Source organism: Solanum dulcamara, chromosome 1, assembly GCF_947179165.1.
Source record: "Solanum dulcamara chromosome 1, daSolDulc1.2, whole genome shotgun sequence".
Lineage (NCBI taxonomy): Eukaryota > Viridiplantae > Streptophyta > Magnoliopsida > Solanales > Solanaceae > Solanum > Solanum dulcamara.
Window position 1 is genome coordinate 2,401,120 of NC_077237.1, and position 25,822 is coordinate 2,426,941.

The following is a 25,822-nucleotide window of genomic DNA, read 5'->3' on the forward strand; positions in this document are numbered from 1 at the left end:
AATGGTAAGTTATTTTGAGATTAGTTATCCCATAATTTACACCTGTTACATTACAATCGTGGAATAACTAATATCGAGTTAAATTATCTTCTAATTTATCTCAATCAAACATAAGATAAAATTCATCCTAAAATTAATCATCCTTTGTAGGTCGTACCAAATGAATCTTAATCACTCAACAACTCAAAGCAGATTAGTGCAATGCGGGTGCTTGCCTATACGTCTTTCACCAATCTGTTTGTACCCAATCATAATCTCTTTCCTTATAAAAAAAAGACCCTCGATCAATCCTCAATTGGTTAATTGATCTGATTAACACTTGCTTTAGAGCCCATTTGAATTGACTTATAAGTTGCTTATAAACCGTTTTCAGCATTTTTGAGTGTTTAACTCACCAACTAAAGCCATTTTGTGTTTAAAATAAATCCAAAAAATAATTTATCTAAAACAACTTATAAACTGAAAATAGCTTATGAGCCAAAAAAATAAGTTGGACCCCACCTTATTTTTTTTGCTTAAAATAAGTTAAGTCAAACAGATACGTAATCTTCAAGGTAAAATGAGAGGGGATTGGGAAATTTGATTCTATCACTACATGGAATTTGGCCCATTTGATCAAATAAAAGAAGGAAAAATTACTTGATTGAGTGTTTTTTAAAAATTAATTACTGATTTTAGCGATATTTTTTATTTATTACCATTTATAGCAATATATAGCAATATTATGATAAATCTACACTTGTATTAAAAGTGAATTACGCATACAATATAAATGTATTATAAGTGTTTTAAAATATATATTATGTTTGTGTAGTAAGAAACTAACATAATATATTATAAGTCTATTAAAATATGTGATAAATGTATTATCCATCTATAAAACTTGTATTATATATGTTTTATAAATAGTTTTCTGCAATATGTATTAAAACTGTATTATAATTATATTATAAGTGTTCAGTGAAATTATTTTTTTATTGCTATAAATAGTAAATATTTTCTTAATATTGTATATTTATGTAAGTTTCCCATGAAAGAATCTAGTATAGTGGATGAGGCCATTTTTCCTTTAATCAGTCAAGTCTTGAATATGATTTTTTTTTTGATAGGAAGCAATATCCTTTGAATGAGATTTTACTATATGTGAATTCGGATTAATCGAATTTTAATACGGATATAAACCATTTAAAATAAAAAGAAATTTGAGCCATTTGATTCACTTTTTATTTCTCATCAACTACCTCCTATGTGCCCCCAACTTCGTAGCTTCATATGCTTGTAATTTTAGCTGTTCATCGTGTACATGACACAGTGGCGTTCACAGAAATTTCCTACAACATGCCATAGATAGTTGACTATTAGCGTGTTTTAATTGACTTATTTTTAAGTATTTTATAAATTGAAAATCGCTTATAAGTTAAAAAAAAATAGTAGGTATAGACCAATATTTTTTTAATTTATAAACTGTTTTTATCTTATAAACTGCTTAAAATAATTTTATTCAAATAATTTATTGGGTTTATTACAAAATAATTTAAAATTGATCACACAAACACTTAAAAAAACCCGAAATAAGCTTATAATCCAATCCACCGAGTAAAAACCTTATCTTCGTAGAAACTCTGCATATTTGACGCATCAATTAACGAATTAACTGAATCCATGGCGGCATCACCATCATCTTCTTTAGCTAGATCGTCGCAGTTGACTCAATGGAAATACGATGTGTTTCTAAGTTTTCGAGGCGAAGATACTCGCAAAAATTTCACAAGTCACTTGTACAAAGGTTTGATAAACAGGGGAATAACCACCTTTCTAGATGATGAAACGCCAGATCATGGCGATTTGATCGAACAATTGAAAGTAATCGAAGAGTCTCAAGTTGCCCTAGTTATTTTATCAAAGAATTATGCTACATCTAGTTGGTGCTTGGATGAATTAGTGAAGATCATGGAATGTAGGGAAGAAAGTGGACAATTAGTCATACCAGTCTTCTATGATGTAGATCCATCAGAAGTTCGACACCAAAGGGGGAGGTTTGCAGAAGCATTTGCTAACCACATATTGAGGTATATAGATGATGTTAAAGGAATGACCAAGGTCAAAGAATGGAGGGCTGCTTTAACTCAAGCTGCCAATCTCAGCGGCTATGATATCCGTGATAGGTGAGTTAAAATAATACATAAACTGAAATCGGGAGACGACTTTAACATAGAACAAAGAATCTGTACCAAAAATGTTGAGTTTCATTTACGTGATTTATCCCTTTTATCATAATTACGCAGTACTCTACAATGTGAAGTATTCTCTTGTTGTGTTTCTGATGTGTATATGTATCAACAGAACCTTCTCACTTTTTGTAGGATTGAATCGGAATGTATTCGGGATATTGTTGATCAAATTTCATCCAAATTATGCAAGACTTCTTTATCATATTTGCAAGATATTGTGGGAATAGATACTCATTTAAAGAAAATTAGATCCCTGCTAGAGATGGAAATTGATGATGTTAGGATTGTGGGGATCTGGGGAATGGGGGGAGTCGGTAAAACTACAATAGCAAAAGCTGTTTTCGATACACTCTCATCTCAATTTGATGGTGCTTGTTTCCTTGCGGGCATTGGAGGAAACAAGCATGGAATGCACTCTTTGCAAAATATCCTTCTCTCTGAACTATTAAGGGAAAAAGCTAATTACGTGAACAATAAGGAGGACGGAAAGCACCTGATTGCTCGCAGACTTCGTTTTAAGAAGGTTTTAGTTGTGCTTGATGACATTGATCACGAGGACCATTTAGATTACCTAGCAGGGGATCTTGGTTGGTTTGGCAATGGAAGCAGAATTATTGCAACAACTAGAAACAAGCAAATTGTAGGGAAGAATAATGTAGTATATAAAGTGACTACATTTGTTGAACATGAAGCTATTCAACTGTTTAATCAATATGCTTTCAAGGAAGAAGTAATAGATGAGTGTTTCGAGAAGCTAACATTGGAGGTAGTAGGTCATGCTAAAGGCCTTCCTTTAGCCCTAAAAGTATTGGGTTCTTTCTTACATAAGAAGGACATAACTGTGTGGAGAAGTGTTGTAAACCGAATAAAGAGAAACACTAGTTCAAATATTCTTGAACACCTCGCAATAAGTTATTATGGGTTGGATTGTGAAGAGCAAGAGATTTTTTTAGATATTGCATGCTTCTTAAGAGGGAGAAAACAAACCGAGATCAAGCAAATTCTTGAGAGCTGTGATTTTGGAGCTGATGATGGATTGAGGGTGCTAATTGACAAATCTCTTGTGTTCATCTCTGAATATGATACAATTGAAATGCATGACTTAATACAAGATATGGGTAGGTATATAGTGAAAATGCAAAAGGATCCGGGCGAATGGAGCAGAGTATGGGACGCTGAAGATTGCGAGGAACTGATTATCAACAATACAGTAAGTAGGCTAAACAATGCAATAATACTCAATTTCTAGTTTGCATATTCCAAAAACATATAGGGCAGTCAATTCCAATTATGTGTTCCTATTGCTTCATATTCTTGCAGGTTTTTCATTCTGGTCGTTAACTTTAATAGAAGAAGCAAAAGTAACATTAATTGCCTCACATAGCTAATTCGTCCAGCTTATGTTATTATGCCATGACTTAGTCTAGTGGCTACTTAACAGTATTAGTAGTTTTTAAGCTAATATCACCCAGATATTTACCCTGAGTAACTTTTTATTAATAAAAATCCTCAAATGAAAAAATATAAGTAAGGAGGGCCATAACTTACCTTGTTACCAATCCTCGGTCCAAAATTTCCTTGATAATTGATTATTTTTTTTTAATTTAAAAGATTAAAATTGTTGGTACTGCTTCAATTACAATTTCTTTTTATCAGAGCATGAAAAAACCTTTTGACTTAAACTCTAAAAAAATTCTCAAAAATTGTATCATTAGAAAATAGATTAATTGCACAAAGCATTTCTCTTAAGTGACATATTTCTTGCGAAAGACCAAACTAATATTGTACCCTATTTTTTTCTTTTTAAATAGTGCTCTTCAAGTGCAATAATAAATAATACAAAACATAACAAAAATTTGCATGCGAGGAGTACAATAAGAAAATAGTATTATTGGTAATTAGTGGATTGCTCACGGCATTTGAAGTTATGATTTGTTGACTCATGATCTTTTTACCAGGGGACCATGGCAGTGGAAGCAATCTGGTTTACTTGTTTTGAACAACTATGCTTTAATAAAAAGGCAATGGAAAATATGAAAAGGCTTAGGATATTATGCATATGTGATGGGAATGAATATGATAGGCTAACTTCCTTTTCTTCACCTCCCTCTTCGATTGATTCGGAAGACATTCCCTATGGCTCCATTGAGTACCTTCCCAACAACTTGCGTTGGTTTGTCTGGAATCACTTTCCTTGGGAGTCGTTGCCAAAAAATTTTGAACCCCAAAGGCTTGTTCATCTTGATCTCCGGTGGAGTTTGCTTTGTTATCTATGGACGGAAACAAAGGTACCGTTTTATTTGAGATACTTTCTATTTTGTTGTTTCCTAGAATTATGATACTTGTGTTTTAAATGAAATAAGTTATTATATTATCTTTATGTCGTTTTCTTTCAAATCTTCGAATCATAATTTAACTAAGAAGCTCAATTTAAAAACTTGTGTTGTTTTCATTACTCTCTTTGTTATCATTTATCCTCCTGACGAGTCCACAAGCTTGGCCCGAAAAAGAAAAATACAGTGCTGAAATAAATAGTCCTTGCATCCAAAGAGGAAATAAAAAGAAACAGTTGGAACTCTACTACCCTGGCTAATCTTTTTTTTATGTGGATAATCATAATGAAATTTCAACCAACTGTTTTTACAGATTTGTTCTGGAAAAAACAATACACAAAAGAGTCCACAATAAGAATAAGTAGTCATTGCATCTAAAGAAGAAACTTACACTATCCAATATTTTGGCTAAAACGTTTTTGTTTAGCTGAAAATAATGGAATTGCAACCAAATTCTTTTATATACATATTTTTCCACCCAAAAATACACACTTGAAATAAATAGTCACTGCATCTAAAGACGAAACAAAAAGAAGTATGCAGTTGGATCTGTATCATTTTGGCATAACTTTTCTGTTCGGCTAAAACAATGGAATTCTAGCCAAGTTACTTTGCTATGGATTTGGTCCCCAAAAAGAAAAAAAACACACAATTAAAGCAAATAGCCATTACATCTAAAGAATTTTTTTTACAAATTTGGGTTAAAATGTGCATTCTAAATAAGAAGAAGCAAGAAGAGATATGCGAAAAATATTCCACTTGGAAGCTAATTTTTCAATTAAGCACAGGTCATTTAATTCGTAGATAAGCCCACTAGCTAAATCTAAATCCGGGGCAGCTACTGCTGTTGTTTTCCTATATATCTCATTCTTTTTGTATTCTGAGTATTTTGCAGCATTTGCCGTCTCTACGAAAGCTGGATCTCAGCTACTCCAAAAGCCTGATGCAAACACCAGATTTCACGGGGATGCTAAATTTGGAGTATTTGAATTTGGAGGAATGTTCGAGTCTTGAAGAGGTTCACCATTCCCTAGCATGTTGCAGAAAACTCATTGAGTTAAATTTGCAGAGTTGTGGACGCCTAAAGAGGTTTCCATACGTTAATGTGGAGTCTATTGAATATCTGCACCTAGATGGTTGCTATAGTTTAGAGAAATTTCCAGAAATCCTCGGAAGAATGAAGCCAGAGTTAGTGATTCACATGCAAGGATCTAGGATAATGGAACTACCATCATCTATTATTGAGCACCAAGCTCGTCTTACAGAGCTAGATTTGAGTGATATGGAAAACCTTGTATCTCTTCCAAGCAGCATTTGTAAGTTGAAGGGTTTGGTGAAGCTGGATGTGTCCTACTGCTCAAAACTTAAAAGCTTGCCAGAAGAGATAGCTGATTTAGAAAACTTGGAGGCGCTTCATGCGACAGGGACTCTAATTTCACGACCTCCGTCTTCCATTGTCCGCTTGAACAAGCTTAAATTCTTGTCTTTTGCAAAGCATAAGTCAGAAGATGGAGCGTACTTTGTGTTCCCTCAGGTGAATGAAGGGTTACTCTCTTTGGAAGAACTAAATCTCAGCTATTGCAATTTAAGAGATGGAGGACTTCCGGAAGACATTGGATGCTTATCCTCTTTGAAAGAGTTGATTCTCGCTGGAAATAATTTTGAGCATTTGCCTCAAAGCATAGCCCAACTTGGTGCTCTTCGATCCTTGACCTTATCACATTGCAAGAGGCTTACACAGCTTCCAGAATTTCCACAGCAATTAGATACAATTAATGCAGATTGGGGCAATGATTCAATCTGTAATTCGATGTTTCAGAATATCTCATCATTCCAGAATGACATCTCTGCTTCAGATCCCTTGTCACTAAGAGTGTTTACCGCTATGGGGAAGAATATCCCAAGTTGGTTCCACTATCAGGGAACTGGTAGAAGTGTATCAGTCAATTTGCCTGAAAATTGGTATGTATCGGATAACTTCTTGGGATTTGCTGTATGTTACTCTGGCAACTTAAGTAACACCAAAGTTGACTTGATTCCCTTATGTGATGATGGGATGTCATTGATGACCCAGAAACTTGCCTTATCCAACCATTCAGAAGAATTTCCAGAAACTGCTATTCATTTTTTCTTCGTACCTTTTGCTGGCTTATGGGATATATCTAAGGCAATTGGAGAAACACCACATCGGCCTATTATGTTATCTTTTTCTGGAGAAAAGAAGTTTGGATTTCGTTTGTTGTATAAACACGAACCAAAGTTTGAGGGCTTGTTACAAATAAGGGAAAATAATGAATCCATGGCGTCTTCTTCTTCTTCTGCTAGATCGTCACAGTTGCCTCAATGGAAGTATGATGTCTTTCTAAGTTTTAGAGGTGAAGATACCCGCAGAACATTTACGGGTCACTTGTACCAAGGTTTGAGAAATAAGGGAATATTCACCTTTCAAGATGATGAAACGCTAGAGCGTGGCGATTCGGTCCAAGAAGAACTCTTGAAAGCTATCGAAGAGTCTCAAGTTGCCCTCATCATTTTCTCAAAGAATTATGCTACATCGAGATGGTGCTTGGATGAACTAGTGAAGATCATGGAATGCAAGGAAGAAAATGGACAAACTGTCATACCAGTGTTTTATGATGTGGTTCCATCACATGTTCGGAACCAAAAGGAGAGCTTTGCAGAAGCCTTCGCCAAACATGAATCGATGTACAAGGATGATGCTGAAGGAATGCAGAAGGTGAAAGGATGGAGGAATGCCCTAACTGCTGCCACAGATCTAAAAGGATACGATATCCGTGACGGGTGAGTTAAAAATACATAATTGCTTTTCATGAAAAAAGAAACGAAATTATTTCCATTCAAATTTGGATACATCTGTGGAAACTACCTACAAAACTGAGTCAAAACAGAATGATTATATATTTCTTATGTAATATTTTCATATTTTCTAAAAATAGAATAATTATATATTGCGATCTGTAAGAAGGCATAATTCCTTTTTGTTTTATTGCTCAATGACATTGTTAGGTAGATAATATTTTGATTGGTTCTTCAAGAGTTCGGTTTTATCAGTAAGAAGGCATAGTCCTATCAATTAAAAACACATAAAAGAATGATGGTGGATTATATATGTTTTTGCATAGTCCTATCAATTCAATTAGAGAGAACATATAAAAATCCTCACAAACTATTCAGGTTTTGCAACTTTCATATAGATTGTTGTTATTACCCTTAACAATATGAAATACTTACTAATACTTGACTTTCTCACATTTTCCACAATCAATCTTCTTATTTATGTAGGATTGAATCTGAGAATATTCAGCAGATCGTCGACCACATCTCTTCCAAATTATGCAATGGTGCTTATTCTTTATCTTCTTTGCAAGATGTTGTGGGAATACATGCTCATTTAGAGAAACTAAAATTCCGACTTGAGATAGAAATCGATGATGTTCGGATCGTAGGGATCTCGGGAACAGGTGGAATCGGTAAAACGACAATAGCAAAAGCCATCTTTCATACTCTATCTGATCAATTCAAAGCTGCTTGTTTTCTCGAGGATGTTAAAGAAAATGCCAAAAAGAATCAACTGCATTATTTACAAAATACACTTCTCTCTAAACTGTTAGGAAAAACAGATGATCACGTCAATAATAAGTACGATGGGAAGTGCATGATTCAGAGCAGACTTTCTTCTATGAAGGTGCTAATTGTGCTTGATGACATTGATGAAAGAGATCATTTGGAGTATTTAGCAGGTGATGTTGGTTGGTTTGGTAATGGTAGCAGAGTTGTTGTAACAACTAGAAATAGAGATTTGATAGAGAAGAATGCTTCTGCAATATATGAAGTGCCTACACTACCTAATCTTGAAGCTATGCAACTGTTCAATCAGTATGCTTTCAAAAAAGAAGTTCCAGATGAGCGATTTAAGAACTCCTCGTTGGAGGTAGTAAATCATGCTAAAGGCCTTCCTTTAGTCCTCAAGGTATGGGGTTCTTTGTTGCATAGGAAAGGCCTAACTCAGTGGAGAAGAACTGTAGACAAAATAAAGGAAAACTATAGTTCAGATATTGTTGAAAAACTTAAAATAAGTTATGATGGGTTGGAGCCCAAAGAACAAGAGATATTTCTAGATATAGCTTGTTTTTTCCGAGGAGATGAAAAAAAGAAAGTCATGCAAATCCTTGAGAGCTGTGATTTTGGAGCTGAATATGGATTGGATGTCCTAATTGAAAAATCTCTTGTCTTCTTAACTGAAGATGATACGATTGAAATGCATGACTTAATACAAGATATGGGTAAATACCTAGTGAAAACTCAAAAGGATGCGGGTGAATGTAGCAGAATATGGGACTATGAAGATTTTGAAGAAGTGATGGTCAACCATACAGTAAGTAGGCTAACAATACAATAATATTCAGTTTCTAGTTTTCATATTCCAAAGACATATAGGGTCAATTCCATTATTTGTTCTTCTTCTTCATATTTCGCACTTAAGTCACATCAGATTCTTACTTTAGTAGTAGAAGCATTAACTAGCCACTTTAATTACCACTGCCTAAATCATGGCTTAGTAGCATTAATTGCCTAACACTGCCTAGTTCGTCAATTAGCCAATTTAATTACCACTGCCTAATTTGTTTTTCTTATGTTACTAAGCCATTATTTAGAGCCTATGTGGATTGGCTTTTTAAAAGTGCTTTTAAGCTAAAATAGCTTTTAAGCACTTCTATAATGTTTGGGTAAAATAAAAATATACTTGTAAGCACTTGTTTTTAAGTCAAAAAGATAAAAAAAAAAGCCAAAAGCCATAAGTTAAAATTCTTATGACTTTTGGCTTATAAGCCAAAAGTTTTAAGCCCATCCAAACATTCTCTTAGTCTAGTAGTCACTACTCTGTTTAAGACAACTTCTTTCTTTGAAATAACTTGAATTTTGTATGACATTTTATATATACTAATTTAATCAGGAATTCACTTTACCATTGAATTTTCTATTGAAAAAATTTACAAGTTGTTGGCACTACTACAATTTCAATTTTATTCTATCACTGCATGAAAAAACTTTCAGACTTGGCTCTAAAGAACTTCTTAGAAAATGTGTAGCTCCATTAGAAAATAGAATTGTTGAATTAACTGCACAAAGTATTTATCTTAAGCAACATATTTGGTTAAAAATTCCTAAAAAATATTTTACGTTAATTTGGCACTGGGAGGATTGAGAAAGTAATCATATTGGCAATTGGATTTTATACTACATTTGAAGTTATACTTTTGTTAAGAAATGTCTTTTTAACCAGGGGACTGAGGCAATGGAAGCAATCTGGTTTTGTTATGATAAAAATATATGCTTTAGCAAAGAGGCCATGAAAAATATGGAAATACTGAGGATATTATACATATGGTCCCAAGATTGCTCCCCTTGCCATGATGGCTCCATTGCATACCTGCCCAACAACTTGCGTTGGTTTGTCTGGAATCACTTTCCTTGGGAGTCGTTACCAGAAAATTTTGAACCCAAAAGGCTTGTTCATCTTCAACTTCCCTTCAGTTCACTGCGTCATTTATGGACAGGAATAAAGGTACAATAGTTAAATTCTTGTTTATTTTTATTTTCTCTCTAACTATCTTTGTCCTTTAGTGATAAGCAAATACTACTTCTTTCAGCCTGTTTTATTTGATCTACTTTATATTTTGTCTTGTTCTAAAACTATGATGCATGTCTTTAAACGAAAAAAATTTATTAGTTTCATAAACTCAAATTAATATATTTCATATAATTTTTGGTTGTGCTCATATCTATTACTGTAAGATCTGTATGTCATTTATCTCCCAAATCTTCCTATCATAATTTTAACTTAAAAGAAGCTAAATCCTTCAAACATTTCCCTAGCAAGATATGAATCTCATCCTAAGATTGTATGTGGTAAAACATGAAGGGTAAATTATGTAAAACTATTTTGTAGAAAAATACAATATTGAAATAAATAGTCATTGCATCTAAAGAGGAAATAAAAAAGAAACATTGTTAGAACTCTACTGCCTTGGCTAAATATTTTTTTTTATTTGGATAAATGTACTGAAATTTCAGCCAATTTTTTTTTTACAGATTCTTTTACCTCTGTGTTCTTGTTTTTTCCTTTCTCATCCTTTTTCTGTTCTGAATAGCAGCATTTCCCGTATCTACGGACACTAGATCTCAGCCGCTCTAGAGACCTGACGCAAACACCAGATTTCACCGAGATGTCAAATTTGGAGTATTTGGATTTGGGCAATTGTATTAATCTTGAAGAGGTTCACCATTCCCTGGGATGTCCCACAAAACTCAAGAGGTTGAATTTGATATATTGTAAACGCCTAAAGAGGTTTCCATGTGTTAACGTGGAATCTCTTGAATATCTGGATCTAAAGTTCTGCTCTCGTTTAAAGAAATTTCCAGAAATCTGCGGAAGAACAAAGCCGAACTTAGAGTTTAAGATGTGGGACTCTGAGATAAGGGAACTGCCATCATATACTGTTCAGTGCCTAACTCTGAGACACTTAGAAAACCTTGTAGCTCTTCCGAGCAGCATTGGCATGTTGAAAGGTTTGGTTATTCTAGATGTGTCAAATTGCTATAAACTTGAAAGCTTGCCAGAAGAGCTAGGAGATTTAGTAAACTTGGAGAAGCTTGATGCCACAGGGACTCTAATTTCACGACCTCCGTCTTCTGTCGTCTGCTTGAACAAGCTTAAATTCATGAGTTTTGCGAAACTAAGATATAGCGTAAGCCTCGAAGATGGAGTGTACTTTGTGTTCCCTGAAGTGAGTGAAGGGTTACGCTCATTGGAACATCTGGATCTCAGTTACTGCAAGTTAATTGATGGAGGACTTCCGGAAGACATTGGATCCTTATCCTCTTTGAAAGAGTTGAATCTCAGTGGAAACAATTTTGAGCATCTTCCTCGAAGCATAGCCCAACTTGGTGCTCTTCGATCCTTGGACTTAAAAGAGTGCAAGAGGCTTAAAGAGTTACCAGGTTTCATGGGGATGTCAAACTTGTTGACGTTGAATCTCAGTATGAATAACATTGGGCATTTGCCTCAAAGCATAGCCCAACTTGGTGCTCTTCGATCCTTGGACCTGTCATATTGCAAGAGGCTTAAAAAGTTGCCAAGTTTCATGGGGATGCAAAACTTGGAAACTTTGAATCTGTCAAATTGTATAAATCTTGAAGAGGTTCATCATTCCCTGGGATTTCTCAAAAATCTCTGTACATTAAAATTGACTAATTGTAAACGGTTGAAGAGGTTTCAAGCTCTATGCATTGATTCTCTTGACTATCTGTGTCTACGGGATTGCACTAGCTTAGAAAAAATTCCAGAAATCCTTGGAAGCATGAAAGTGGAGTTAGAGATTCACATGCTAGACAGTGTAATAAGGGCTCAAGGTTTTAGAGGTTTTGAAAACCTTGCAACACTTCCGAGCAGCATTTGTAAGTTGAAAAGTTTGGTCAGCCTAAATGTGTCGGATTGCTCTAAGCTTAAAAACTTTCCAGAAGAGATAGGGGATTTGGAAAACTTGGAGAATCTTGATGCTAGAGGTACTCTAATTTCACAACCTCCACCTTCCATTGTCCAGTTGAACAAGCTTAAATTTTTGAGTTTTGCAAAACCAAATTCAAGAGGTCTCGTAGATGGAGTGTACTTCGTGTTCCCTCAAGTGAATGAAGGCTTATGCTCATTGGAACATCTGGATCTCAGTTACTGCAATCTAATAGATGGAGGACTTCCAGAAGACATTGGATGCCTACACTCTTTGAAAGAGTTGTATCTTTGTGGAAATAATTTTGAGCATTTGCCTCGAAGCATAGCACAACTTGGTGCTCTTCGATCATTGAACTTATCAGATTGCAAGAGGCTCAAAGGGTTGCCAGGTTTCATAGGGATCCCAAACTTGGAGACTTTGAATCTGTCAAGTTGTATGAATCTTGAAGAGGTTCATCATTCCCTGGGATTTCTCAGAAAGCTCTGTTCGTTAAAGTTGACTAATTGTGAACGACTCAAGAGCTTTCCAGTTTTGTGCATCGATTCTCTTGAATATCTGAATCTAGAGGGGTGCTCTAGTTTAGAAAATTTTCCAGAAATCCTCGGAAGCATGAATTTGAAGTTAAAGAGTGGGATAAGGTGCCTAGATTTGAGAGGTTTAGAAAACCTTGTAACACTTCCGAGCACTATTTGTAAGTTGAAAAATTTAGTGGAGCTAAATGTGTCGGCATGCGCAAAACTTGAAAGCTTGCCAAAAGAGATGGGGGATTTAGAAAACTTGGAGTGGCTTGATGCCAAAGATACTCTAATTTCACAACCTCCGCGCTCCATTGTCCATTTGAACAAGCTTCATTTCTTGCGGTTTGCAAAACAAAAATCAGAAGTAGGCCTCGAAGATGGAGTGTGCTTTGTTTTCCCTCCGGTGTCTGACGGATTACGCTTGTTGGAGATTCTGAATCTCAGTTACTGCAATCTAATAGATGGAGGGCTTCCGGAGGACATTGGGTTCTTATCCTCTTTGAACGAGTTATGTCTCTGTGGAAATAATTTTGAGCAGCTGCCTCAAAGCATAGCCCATCTTGGTGCTCTTCGATCCTTGGACCTATCATATTGCAAGGGGCTTAAAGAGTTGCCAGGTTTTGGGGGGACGCAAAACTTGGAGATTTTGAATCTGTCAGATTGTATGAATCTTGAAGAGGTTCATCATTCCCTGGGATATCTCAAAAAGCTCTGTACATTAAAATTGACTAATTGTAAACGGCTCAAGAGGTTTCCAGTTCTGTGCATCGATGCCCTTGAATATCTGAATCTAGAGGGGTGCTCTAGTTTAGAAAATTTTCCAGAAATCCTCGGAAGCATGAAAGTGAAGTCGGATATTCACATGTTAGACAGTGTGATGAGGGATCTAAATTCCATGTATATTTCACTTCCACATTCCTTGTCTCAGGATATCATTTCCTTGCCGAATGACATCTCTGCTTCAGATTCCTTGTCACAAAGAGTGTTTACCATTGTGCATGGTGGGAATAAGATCCCAAGTTGGTTCCACCATCAGGGAATGGATGAAAGTGTATCGATCAATTTACCTGAAAATTGGTATGTATCAGATAACTTCTTGGGATTTGCTGTATGTTACTCTGGCAACCTAATTGACACCACAGTTGACTTGATTCTCTTATGTGATGATGGGATGACCCAGAAACTAGAATTGTCCTTCCTTCCAAATTATGATACAGAATCATCGGACGATTCAGAAGGTGATACTGAGTCTACTATTCATTTTTTCTTGGTATCTCTTGCTGGCTTATGGGAAACATCTAAGGCAAATGGAAAAACACCAAATGACTATGGGATTATGACGTTATCGTTCTACGGAGAAATGAAGGAGTTTGGATTTCGTTTGTTGTATAAAGATGAATCAACAGAACATTGCGTTGGGACAAAGAGGAACAAATATGATGATAGCGAACACCATAATGAAGCCAGTTGCTCCTCTTCTAAGAAACAAAGGTCACATTTCTAATATTCATCAGAGTTGTCTTTTAGAATCTGCAGCAACAACCAGTCTCTTCAGAAACTTTGCAGCTCTTTCCCATAAGGCCAGGATTTTGCTTAAATACAGGTAATATACCTCATGATTTTTTTTTCCCCTTAGTGAAATTCTGTTCACTCTCCTCTTATGTAATTCTCTCCTGTTAGCTACAAAGTCTTCTTCCAATTCGTTGATAACTTTTTTCATTTCTTTCCTTTTTGTTTTCTTTATTCTTTCCTCTATCGACAGGAGCTCATGAATGGGTGATGTACATATCCACAGTGAGTTTTGTCAATTGATTCTCCATCTTGTGTTAAGCCATGATAAACCATGGTGAGTTAAAGGATGTGAACAAGTTTAATTTTTCGATAGTCAAATCAGATCCTGGAATCATTCAATCTTCACTAAATTCTTACCTTAAAGTACTCACATTGTTTGGTATTGGATGGGATAGACAAAGATATATCATGGGTTGGATATCCCATGGGATTAGTTAACCCCCCATTTATATGGGATAACTTATTCCATCATTTTATTATGAATGGTTGAATAAATAATCCCAGGACTAACTAATACCTTTAACCAAACAAAAACAACAACAACAACATACCCAGTGAAATCCCACAAGTGGAGATACCTTTAACCAAACATAAAATAAAATAACTCTGCATTTATCCCGGCATTATTATCTCTTATCCCTCATACCAAGCGACCCCTTAGAGTATTGGAAACAAATTTTCTCCTAAGTTCTATGTTATACTCAAGTTTGTTTTTCGACTTATTAATTTATGGTGGTTCTTATTACAATTTAATTGTCTATAAAATGATTCTCTGAAATTAAGTATTTTTGGTTTCTTTAATTAGTTCACTCACATTTTCCAGTGAGAATGAAGGACTAGGATTTCTCCTTAGAATCAATTATCATATTCATTTTGAAGTATCATTTTTTTTTGTTCAGCAGATGAATACTTCAATTGCTATTTCCATTGTTCAAATTGGGCAATCGGAGTCTTTGATAAGGACGTATAAACCTCTTTGGCTTTGCTGTGTGATGTTCGGCCAAAAATGGAATAGTTCTTAACTTAATTTGTAGATGCTTCTATATCAACAATAATTCCTCTAGTCAGGGAAACATTCTGAGTTTGTCGCTTAATTATGTGCTGCATTAGTTATAGAACTAGTTTTTCCTACATGAAGTAAAATTTTGGTGGGGTTTTCAGGCCTGTGCTGCTGCTGAGGAGTTTATGCGGTAATTTGCCACAGTTAACTAAGCAGGATCAAGAGACTGAAGATGTTGACGAAGTGAGCACTCTGGATTTGATTTATAGAAATAAACTTGAATACCACAGATGCTTACTATTGTGATGGCTATCTTATCCGAAAGAACCTACTCTTGTTTACTCTTCATCAGAAACTGATGTTCACCATTTTACTTAGCAAAATAATTTTCATTTTGAAAAAAACAGAAGTTTCTTAAACATTACATAACTTTAAAAGCTTTTTGTGGGACAACTCAGTTTAGCACTTTTAATCCTTCTATCCTAAAGTAAACCTCCGCATTTAACTTGTCACTAAGAGTGTTTATCATTGAGCATCCTAAGAGGAAGATTCCAAATTGGTTCCACCATCAGGGAACGGATAATTTCTTGGGATTTGCTCTATGTTATAGTGCTTTGTCAAGTCTGAAAACATGGTCTTGAAATTCAGTGTTTTCAAAGCCTGGAGGCTGCTTGACATATACTTCCTCCTTTAAGAACCCATTCAGGAAGGCACTTTGCACATCCATTTGATGGAGTGTATTCCATATAAGCAGCAACAGACGCCTTGTTACAAATGAGAGAAAATAATGATGAATCAACAGAGCATCTCATTATGAATGGTAGGAAAAGATACGAAAATAGTGAACACCGTGACTCTGTGATCAGTGAAGCCAGTTGATATCGAATAGTCAATAACAATAGAAGGTCACATTTCTTATTATAAGTAATATATTCATGATTTCTTTTTCCCTGGTTTGTAGTGAAACTCTGTTCTCTCCTATTATCTACAAAATACTCTTCCAAAATTGATAACTTTCTTGTGCTGATTCCTTTTTGTTTTCTTTCTTCTTTCCCTTATTGACAGGAGCTCATCAATGGTTGATTTACATATCAATTATCATCAGTGAGTTTTGTCAATTGATTCTTCATCTTATATCCGCTTGTGTGAGCCATGATTAACCAAGGTGAGTTAAAGGCTAACATCAAGTTTAAATTTTTGATGCTCAAATTAGATCCTGGAATCATGCAACATTAATTCAGTTATTACCTAAAAGTACTCACAAATCAATTATTTGAATAACTAGTGTCTTGGCCTGAGAAGGAGATTCACGAAAGAACTTGGGTATGCAATAATATATTCTCTTCAAATATTTATATACTGGTCTTATTAGTAAAGATCACACGACACCTCTCTTAGACTAGAATGCTGCGTTGCATTATGAAATAAAATCACATCTTCACATTTGCTGATGAGTAGTCTGTCCAAAATCCTATTGCAGATGAATGTGCGAGAAGCAAGAAAACTTCACCAAAACGGGTGGGTGAAAGAAGCCATGGAACTATTAGTAAGTCACCTCACATCACGAAGAAACAGACCAAAGGGGAACTATTTCCAGGAATCAAATGTAGTTCTGGTGGTAGAGAAACTAATTCTTCCTTTGGATGTTGAGCTCAAATACTCTCTCACACCATCAAGCACGCGGAGAGTTTATTAATATTGATCCACTGTCAAATCTACCTGTGGTAGAAATAGTTAGTCGATAGGAACTAATCACTGAAACTGGTCAATCCAATTCAGTGTTAAGGGAACAACCAAAAATTAAATATAAGTAGAGGTATATTTTTTGTAATCTCAGAATTGGAGAATTAGAATGGGATGGCAGTCCCAACAACCACCAGGGTGTTCACTTTAAGTTTTTGACCAAGCTCCAGATTGCATTACCAATGCACTCCAGGCTGAAAAAGCAGGCACTGTTTACCTGCGTAAAAAGCACCTTAGTAATAGTCAGCGTAGTTTTCCCCCTTCTGTAGTTGTAAATAATCCTCCCTGGTACTAGTGCTACTACTTTTGCTCCCACTGCTTTGTCTAATGCTACTATGCAATCAACCAAAAAAAAAGAGTTGTCAAACGAGACGACGAACATGAGTGAAGTCAAGCTGTGCTTTCGGTGACAAAGAAATTACCCTTCTTTTTTTTTTTTGCTGCTTCATCAGCTTGTACTTTTAGTTGTACATTGTGTACAAATTACTCTGGAGTATGGAGCCACATAGGGTGGGTAGGTAGGTAGGTAGGTCTTATTCTATCACAGAAATTTCCTACTACTTACCTCTCTACAGCATATATATCAGTTGACTAATTCAATCTTCATATAAATTTTGTACCATATCATCAATTTTATCTCTTATAACAACCAAAATCTATCTGTATTAAACTCGTCCAGGTACACGTGGCATGGAAGGAGATAAAACAAGGGACGTTACAAGAGAAGGCTCGGAAAACAGGTCATCCGGGAGCACACCTTCAAGGAAAAAGAGCCCTCGATAAAGACATCCCCGGTGATATGAATAGAAGATAGCGAAGATGGATCTGAAGGCAATGACGTGGACAATGAGACAAGGTGTTAAGGAGATTCAGGTGCGCAGACGGAGCCTCCTACGAATTTGAGCTCTATAGAAATATTAACTGGCATTGTTAACAGTACTCTTTTCTATTGGCCAAGGCTTCATCATTGTAACCTATAGTTTGGTTTAGACATTTGTAAAGGGATTCCGAATTCTAGCAATACAACAACAATATATTATTTCTTAAATACCCAGTTTACTTTTACTTTGTCTAAGTTCTTGCCTAACACATTCACACGAGAATACTCTCGGAGCTAAGAGTAGGGCTCCTGGATACGCTTGCAAACACACTGAAACATTCAGATCTATACTCCTGCACTTTATTTAGTTCTATTCATTTTGTTTTAACCACTAATCAATATTCAAACCTCTAATAAATGGATCTAAAAAGAGTTGGATTAAGATGCGTGCGGTCCAGTCTGTTCACCTCAATTTGCGCCCTATTTGAGATATAGGCAATAAGACTTTAAGCGACCGGGGGCAAAATCTTTTCCCCACTAAGACGTGCATCTTTATGGCTATATCGTCCTGAAGACGGATGCGACGGGAAGAAGTGGCATTTATTCCTACTCGGGACTGCATAAATCTTATCTTCCAGCCCAAAGGAGGATAATCTCTTTTGGCAGCTCAATCCTCACGGTAATAATTATGCCAATTCTCTTGACCATTTTAAACAGACATGCTCACAATTAAGAAGCTTCACAGAAAGTTCTATCTATTACTTAATACTTTATTATATGAATGAATATACAATGAAAATGCTTACCAGTTGACTTGGTCCCGTAGCAATAATTTGACTCAAGTCAAATGGTTTTGGCTCCCCTCCCCTCCCCTTTCCTCCAGTATGTCATTTCTCCAGTTGGGTGTCTATTTTTAGCACACGTGTCTCCAAAAAATAATGAATGGTTCAGATTTATTTTCTAAAAAGCCAATCATTATTAACCAGGGTCAACAATAACATCTTTTCTCTCTTGTGATCTCCATCCATAGGCCAGACAAGAATTCCAAATCTTCCAAGAATTGATGGCATCATCATCTTCTTCTTCTTCTGAGAGTAATTCACAGTATTCATTTCCTCAATGTAAGTACAAGTACGATGTCTTTCTAAGTTTTAGAGGCAAAGATACTCGCTTAAATTTTACGAGTCACTTGTATGAACGTTTGGACAACAGGGGAATATTCACCTTTCTAGATGATAAAAGGCTAGAGAATGGTGATTCCCTCTCCAAAGAACTAGTGAAAGCTATAGAAGAGTCTCAAGTTGCCATAATCATTTTCTCAAAGAATTATGCTACGTCGAGGTGGTGCTTGAATGAACTAGTGAAGATCATGGAATGCAAGGAAGAAAATGGACAATTAGTCATACCAGTCTTCTATGATGTGGATCCATCAGATGTTCGAAACCAAAGGGAGAGCTTTGCAGAAGCATTGGCCAAACACGAATCGAGGTATAAGGATGATGTTGAAGGAATGCACAAGGTGAAAGGATGGAGGACTGCTCTAAGTGATGTCGCGGATCTAAAAGGATATGATATCCGTGATAGGTGAGTTTGGATGTGAAATTATACTTATTCTTGACTCTCTTATCTGTATATATCAATAATGGTGTTAGTTTTTGTAGGATTGAATCTGAATGTATTGGGGAACTTGTTGATGAAATTTCGCCCAAATTGCGCGAAACTTCTTTGTCTTATTTGACAAATGTTGTGGGAATAGATGCTCATTTAAAGAAAGTCAAAACCCTACTAGAGATGAAAATCAATGATGTTCGGATTGTGTGGATCTGGGGAATGGGGGGAGTCGGTAAAACGACAATAGCAAGAGCTATTTTTGATACACTCTCATCTAAATTTGATGGTGCTTGTTTCCTTCTGGACAATAAAGAAAACAAATATGAAATACATTCTCTGCAAAGTATCCTTCTCTCTAAACTGGTAGGGGAAAAAGAAAATTGTGTGCATGATAAGGAGGACGGGAGGCACCTGATGGCTCGTAGACTTCGTTTGAAGAAGGTTTTAGTCGTGCTTGATAACATAGATCACGGAGACCAATTGGAGTACCTAGCAGGGGATCTTGGTTGGTTTGGTAATGGCAGCAGAATTATTGTAACAACTAGAGACAAGCATTTCATAGGGAAAAATGATGCCGTATATCCTGTGACTACACTACATGAACATGATGCTATTCAGTTGTTCAACCAATATGCTTTCAAAAATGAAGTTCCACATAAGTGTTTCGAGGAGATAACGTTGGAGGTAGTAAGTCATGCTAAAGGCCTTCCTTTAGCCCTGAAAGTATGGGGTTCTTACTTACATAAGAAGGATATACATGTGTGGAGAAGTGCTGTTGACCGAATAAAGAGAAACTCTAGTTCAAAAATTGTTGAAAACCTCAAAGTAAGTTATGATGGGTTAGAGCGTGAAGATCAAGAGATATTTCTTGATATTGCATGCTTCTTAAGAGGGAGAAAACAAACCGAGATCAAACAAATTCTTGAGTGCTGTGATTTTGGAGCTGATGACGGATTAAGGGTGCTAATTGACAAATCTCTTGTGTTCATCTCTGAATATGATACGATTCAAATGCATGACTTAATACAAGAGATGGGTAAATACATAGTGGCAATGCAAAAGGATCGGGGAGAAGTCAGTAGACTATGGCTCACTGAAGATTTCGAAAAATTCTCAAATGCAAAAATACAAGTAAGTCCCAAAACTTACCTTACCAATCCTCAGTTCGGAAGGCACTTGATCATTGATTAATTTTTATTAAAAAGATGACAATTATTGGTTTTCTTTAAATTACAATCTCGTTCTATCACAACATGAATTTTTTTTCGATTAGACTCTAATGAACTTCTCAAAACAATGTATTATTACAAAATAGAATTACAATTAGTTGCTCAAAGTATTTCTCTTAACTGACATATTTCTTAAGAAAGACCTAACTAATATTGTACCTTGATTTTTCTAGTGGCATTAGTTATTCAAGAACTTCAAGTTCAATAGTAAATAAACAAAACATGAGAAATTTGGCATTGTGAGGAGTGAGAAAGTAGTCATACTGAGTGTGGATTTTATGCCGATATGTTAAGTTATACTATGTAGACTAATGATCTTTTTACCAGGGGACCAAGGCAATCGAAGCAATCTGGATACAAGAAATTCAAGACCTAAGCTTTAGAAAAAAAGCCATGAAAGATATTGCAAGGCTTAGGATATTACACATCAATGGTTTTCATACATATGATGGCTCCAATGATCAGTACCTTCCCAGCAACTTGCGTTGGTTTGACTGTTGTAATTATCCCTGGGAATCATTGCCAGCAAAATTTGATCCTGACATGCTTGTTCATCTTGATCTCCAGCAGAGTTCGCTGCTTCATTTATGGACTGAAACAAAGGTACAATAGCTGAATTCAATTTTATTTTTCTTTTGATCAAATACCTATGTATTTTCAGATAACTTTCAGATAGACATCTTAACTAGACTATAGATACACCTTTTAGTGATGAGTTAATGGTCAAAAGCACACATAAAGTATCCCGATTAGACTTCTTTATAGAATCAAACACTTTGTCTTTAGCCAGGGACGGATCCAAAGGTTTAGTTACGAGTTCGCGTGAACTCAGTAGCTTTTGAAAAAAAGTAACGAAACAAAACAGATTCTAGAACCACAGATAGCCAACTATGACAATTCTTTTACCTGGCATTTCTTGTTTTCCTATCTCATTCTTCTTCTGTTCTGAATAGCGGAAATTTCCTTTTCTACGGAGGCTAGATCTCAGCGGCTGTGAAAACCTGATGCGAACACCAGATTTCACGGATATGCCAAAATTGGAGTATTTGGGTCTGGAAGAGTGTAGTAATCTTAAAGAGGTTCACCATTCCCTGGGATGTTCCAAAAAACTTATGAAGTTAAATTTGAGAGATTGTAAAAGCCTTGAGAGGTTTAAATATGTCAGCGGGGAATCTCTTGAATATCTATATCTACAAGGTTGCTCTAGTTTAGAGAAATTTCCAAGGATTCGAGGAAAAATGAAGCCGGAGATAAAGATTCACGTGCAACGCTCTGGGATAAGGAAACTACCATCAGCTATTATTCAGCACCAATCTACTCTTACAGAGCTAGATTTGAGTGGCATGAAAAACCTTGCAACACTTCCGTGCAGCATTGGCGAGTTGAAACGTTTGGTGATGCTAAAAGTGTCCTACTGCTCAAAACTCAAAAGCTTGCCAGAAGAGATAGGTTATTTAGAAAACTTGGAGATACTTAAGGCCAGTTATACTCTAATCTCACAACCTCCGTCTTCCATCGTTCGCTTGAACAGGCTTAAATTATTGACTTTTGCAAAACAAAAATCAGAAGTAGGCCACGAAGATGAAGTGCACTTTGTCTTCCCTTCGGTGGATCAGGGATTATGCTCATTGGAAACTTTGAATCTCAGTTACTGCAATCTAAAAGACGGAGGACTTCCGGAAGACATCGGAAGCTTATCCTCTTTGGAAGTGTTGAATCTCAGGGGAAATAATTTTGAGCATTTGCCTCAAAGCATAGCCCAACTTTGCGCTCTTCAGTCCTTGGACTTATTAGATTGCAAGTGTCTTACACAGCTGCCAGAATTTCCACGGCAATTATACACAATATATGCAGATTGGAGCAATGATTCGATCTGTAATTCATTGTTTCAGAATATCTCATCATTCCAGCATGACATCTATGCTTCGGATTCCTTGTCACTAAGAGTGTCTACCAATGAGTGGAAAAATATCCCGAGATGGTTCCACCATCAGGGAAAAGATAAAAGTGTATCAGTTAAATTGCCTGAAAATTGGTACATATGTGATAACTTCTTGGGATTTGCTGTTTGTTACTCTGGCTGCTTGATAGAAACCACAGCTCAATTGTTATGTGATGATGGGATGCCGTGTATCACGCGGAATCTTGCCTTATCCAACCATTCAGAAGATTTTCCAGAATCTGCTATTCATTTTTTCTTGGTACCTCTTGCTAGCTTATGGGATACATCTAAGGCAAACGGGAAAACACCAAATGATTATAGGCACATTATGTTATCTTTTTCGGAAGAGTTGAAGGAGTTTGGACTCCGTTTGTTGTATAAAGATGAATCTAAGCTTAAGGCCTTGTTACAAATGACGGAAAATAATGATGAACCAACAGAACATTGCATTGTGAAAAGGAGGGGTCGATTTGATGAAGCCAGATGCTCCTCTTCTAAGAAACAAAGGTCACAGCTCTAGGATTTGTCTTTGAGAATCTGCAGCAACAACCAGTCTCTTCACAAACTTTGCAGCTCATTCCCACAAACCCAGGATTTTAGCTTAAATATAGGTACATATTGTCTTCTCTCTTTTTATACACTCTCTCCAAAACCAATTTTTTTTTCTTCTTATTCATTAGTTTATTTATCCTTTTTGTTTTCTTTCTTCTTTCCTCTATTGACAACAGCTTATTAATGGGTGAGTTACATATCAACAGTGAGTTTTGTCAATTGATTCTTGTAACACCTCGGATTTCGAAGCTACGAATACACAACACTTAGCATAGAGAAAATCAGCCTGAAACTTTCAGTTCCAGGTTCTCACGAGTAGCATGGAGAAAATCAGCCTGAAACTTCAGTACCAGGTTCTCACGAGTTGGTTCACAAGTCGTGAACCAGGTCCACGATTCGTGGAAACAACTTCCAGCTGTGAACCAGGTTCCCACGACTGACAGTACGAGTCGTGAACCAGGTCCACAATCCGTACTATTAACTCGTGAAGTAGATTCAGAGAGTTTCAAAATCCACCTAGGTTCCCTCGACCGATAGTACGAGCCGTGAACCAAGTCCTATCAACTCGTGAAGTGGATTCATAGACTTCCAAAATCTACCTAGATTTCCACGATTGAAAGTACGAGTCGTGAACCAGGTCCACATTTGTACTATCAGACCAAGAGTCGTGGAGTGACTCGTGGGTCACTAGTTCCAAGAATTTCAAAACATGTTTCCAAGGGTATTTTCGTCCTTTTCTTGTTTTCCTAAGCCTATACCACGATGTTTTAACACCAATTAGGGGAGTATATCACGTTATTTCAATCAGTTCTCTCTTATTCTACACTCTCAACCAAGCCATTCCAATCAAGTTCTGCTCCAGAACTCTTGTTCTCTCGGGTATGTAAGGCTTCAATAAGAGTATTTTTTCATTTTCATGCCAAAGTTTTATTTTCTTTCAAACGATTACTACATATTTTTAGAATTCAAGTTAGGATTTTTACACAGATCATGTAAGTTCATCATAGGTTTCAGTTTTGTTGATTTGCTTGGTTTTAAATCCATATTGAACTTGATTAGCATGCTTTTTACCGCTTTTTATAACCGTGATGGCTTCAAGCAGTGGCGGACCCAGGATTTTAAATAAGGGGGTTCAAAATCTAAATAACTAGACACACGAGCTAGTCGAAGGGGGTTCGACATCTACTTTATATACATAAAAAATTATTTTAACCATATATAAATAGTACAATTTTCCGCCGAAGGAGGTTCGGATGAACCCCCTCGGCATAAGGTGGATCCGCCACTGGCTTCAAGCATGAACTTACCATGAAATTAGCATGATACAGATTTCGATTTCAGTACAAATTATTGAAAAGATATTTTTCTTAGTAAAGCCTCACACTTGATTTAGACAGACACCTAATTTATTTACCTATGAGCATATCAATATACCGAGAGAACGCGGGTTCTGAAAACCCAATTCCTATAACTACATGTCACCGTAGGATTTGAGCACACCTCTAGTCGGTCAACTCCTTTAGTCCAAGAGGCTCAGTAGAGGATCCACATTAAACACACATTATACCTTGGCAAGGTATAGGGATATACGTTGGACAGTGAGCTCGCATGGTGTATATTGGTCGTAAGAAACTCCCCTGTAACAATATTACTTTTCTATTCATTTGGATTTTCAGTGTGATTCCTTAGATTAGCAGTTTAGAAATATTATCAGTCCATAGCTATAGAAACAAATTTATTTTACAGATTTATTTTTAAAGTAGTTTCTCAGATGATCTTTATACACTGATTTTAAGACGTTCCTTTATCCATTTTCATATATTCATTATTATTGAAACTCATCAGTCTTTGAAATCATGTTGTTACTAGAAAAAAAATATGTTTAGTGTCACCTTACGTACTCAGTACATTCCACGTACTGATCGCATACTTTTCTGTGTGTTACAGCCTATTATGATGTAAATTTAGGCGTTCGCTCTCGGACTCTTGACTAGACCGGTTGCAGCTTTCCAGTCTGTAGTTGATGAGTTCTTCTCATTCAGGGACTTCATGAAGTAGTCAGTAGTTAGAATTTTATTTCAGACAGTATTTGCTTTTGAGGGTAGCTGAGGGTCATGTATCATCAAACTTATTTCATTTCATTCTAGTCGGTAGAGGCTTCGTTTCAGACATTAGTTGTTCAGTTTTTCCATGGATTTTCAATCATTTCATTCAGTTATACATTTAGTATTTTTCCCATTTCAGCTTCCGCTTGCAGTTCATAGAATGTTAAGTTTAATCATTAGCAGCATGCCAGTACCAAGGGTCCGCTTGGGGACACTTGTGATCCTAAGTACTGGTTACACCTAGGGTGTAGACTCGGGTCGTCATAATTCTTCACCTTATCTCCACTTCTGTTGAGCCATGGTGAGTTAACTGATGTGAACAAGCTTAAATTTTCGATACTCAAATCAGATCCTGGGATCATACTATCTTAATTCAATTCTTATCCTTAAATAGCCCCAAATCAAGAATTCGAACTTGAAAATTAGCAATGGATACTTCAATTGATGCCAGATAGTTTCCAATTTGAAAAGATGTCCTGTCTCAGCCTTTTCACATATTATTGTATTGGAAAACAAATGTTGCTTCTAAGTTCTATGCTATACTCAAAAATTAGTTTTGGACTTGTTGATTTATGTTGAGAAAAAGAAAGCAAAGGCTATTTCCGCAGTAAAGATAGCAAAAGCGATTCCTGTA

The 25,822-nt window shown here is 36.1% G+C and overlaps 2 protein-coding genes across 10 annotated transcripts; both read left to right on the forward strand.

The window, feature by feature from the left end:
• The first annotated feature begins 1,598 nt into the window (after positions 1 to 1,598).
• On the forward strand, positions 1,599 to 17,977 carry LOC129897167 (uncharacterized). 7 transcript variants are annotated; one of them, XM_055973015.1, is made up of 12 exons: positions 1,599 to 2,165; positions 2,364 to 3,441; positions 4,190 to 4,519; positions 5,460 to 7,366; positions 7,868 to 8,960; positions 9,870 to 10,151; positions 10,738 to 14,217; positions 14,377 to 14,460; positions 15,348 to 15,429; positions 16,252 to 16,351; positions 16,667 to 17,451; positions 17,609 to 17,977. In XM_055973015.1, the coding sequence occupies exons 1-7, from the start codon at positions 1,663 to 1,665 to the stop codon at positions 14,116 to 14,118; spliced, it is 8,574 nt and encodes a 2,857-aa protein (XP_055828990.1). In that variant the 5' UTR covers positions 1,599 to 1,662; the 3' UTR covers positions 14,119 to 14,217; positions 14,377 to 14,460; positions 15,348 to 15,429; positions 16,252 to 16,351; positions 16,667 to 17,451; positions 17,609 to 17,977. The 7 variants fall into 7 exon arrangements, with proteins under 7 accessions (XP_055828990.1, XP_055828991.1, XP_055828989.1 ...); XM_055973016.1 differs by having other exon boundaries at positions 16,667 to 17,447; XM_055973014.1 differs by having other exon boundaries at positions 16,667 to 16,732.
• Positions 17,978 to 18,689: 712 nt separating this feature from the next.
• Positions 18,690 to 25,326, forward strand: LOC129897243 (TMV resistance protein N-like). Of its 3 annotated transcripts, XM_055973023.1 has the most exons (6): positions 18,818 to 18,870; positions 18,962 to 19,333; positions 19,411 to 20,491; positions 20,917 to 21,192; positions 21,543 to 23,142; positions 25,031 to 25,326. In XM_055973023.1, coding segments are annotated over exons 1-5 (3,240 nt in total). In that variant the 5' UTR covers positions 18,818 to 18,868; the 3' UTR covers positions 23,052 to 23,142; positions 25,031 to 25,326. The 3 variants fall into 3 exon arrangements, with proteins under 3 accessions (XP_055828997.1, XP_055828996.1, XP_055828998.1); XM_055973022.1 differs by lacking the exon at positions 25,031 to 25,326 and adding an exon at positions 23,260 to 25,024 and having other exon boundaries at positions 18,690 to 19,333; XM_055973021.1 differs by having other exon boundaries at positions 18,692 to 19,333.
• Positions 25,327 to 25,822: the final 496 nt, after the last annotated feature.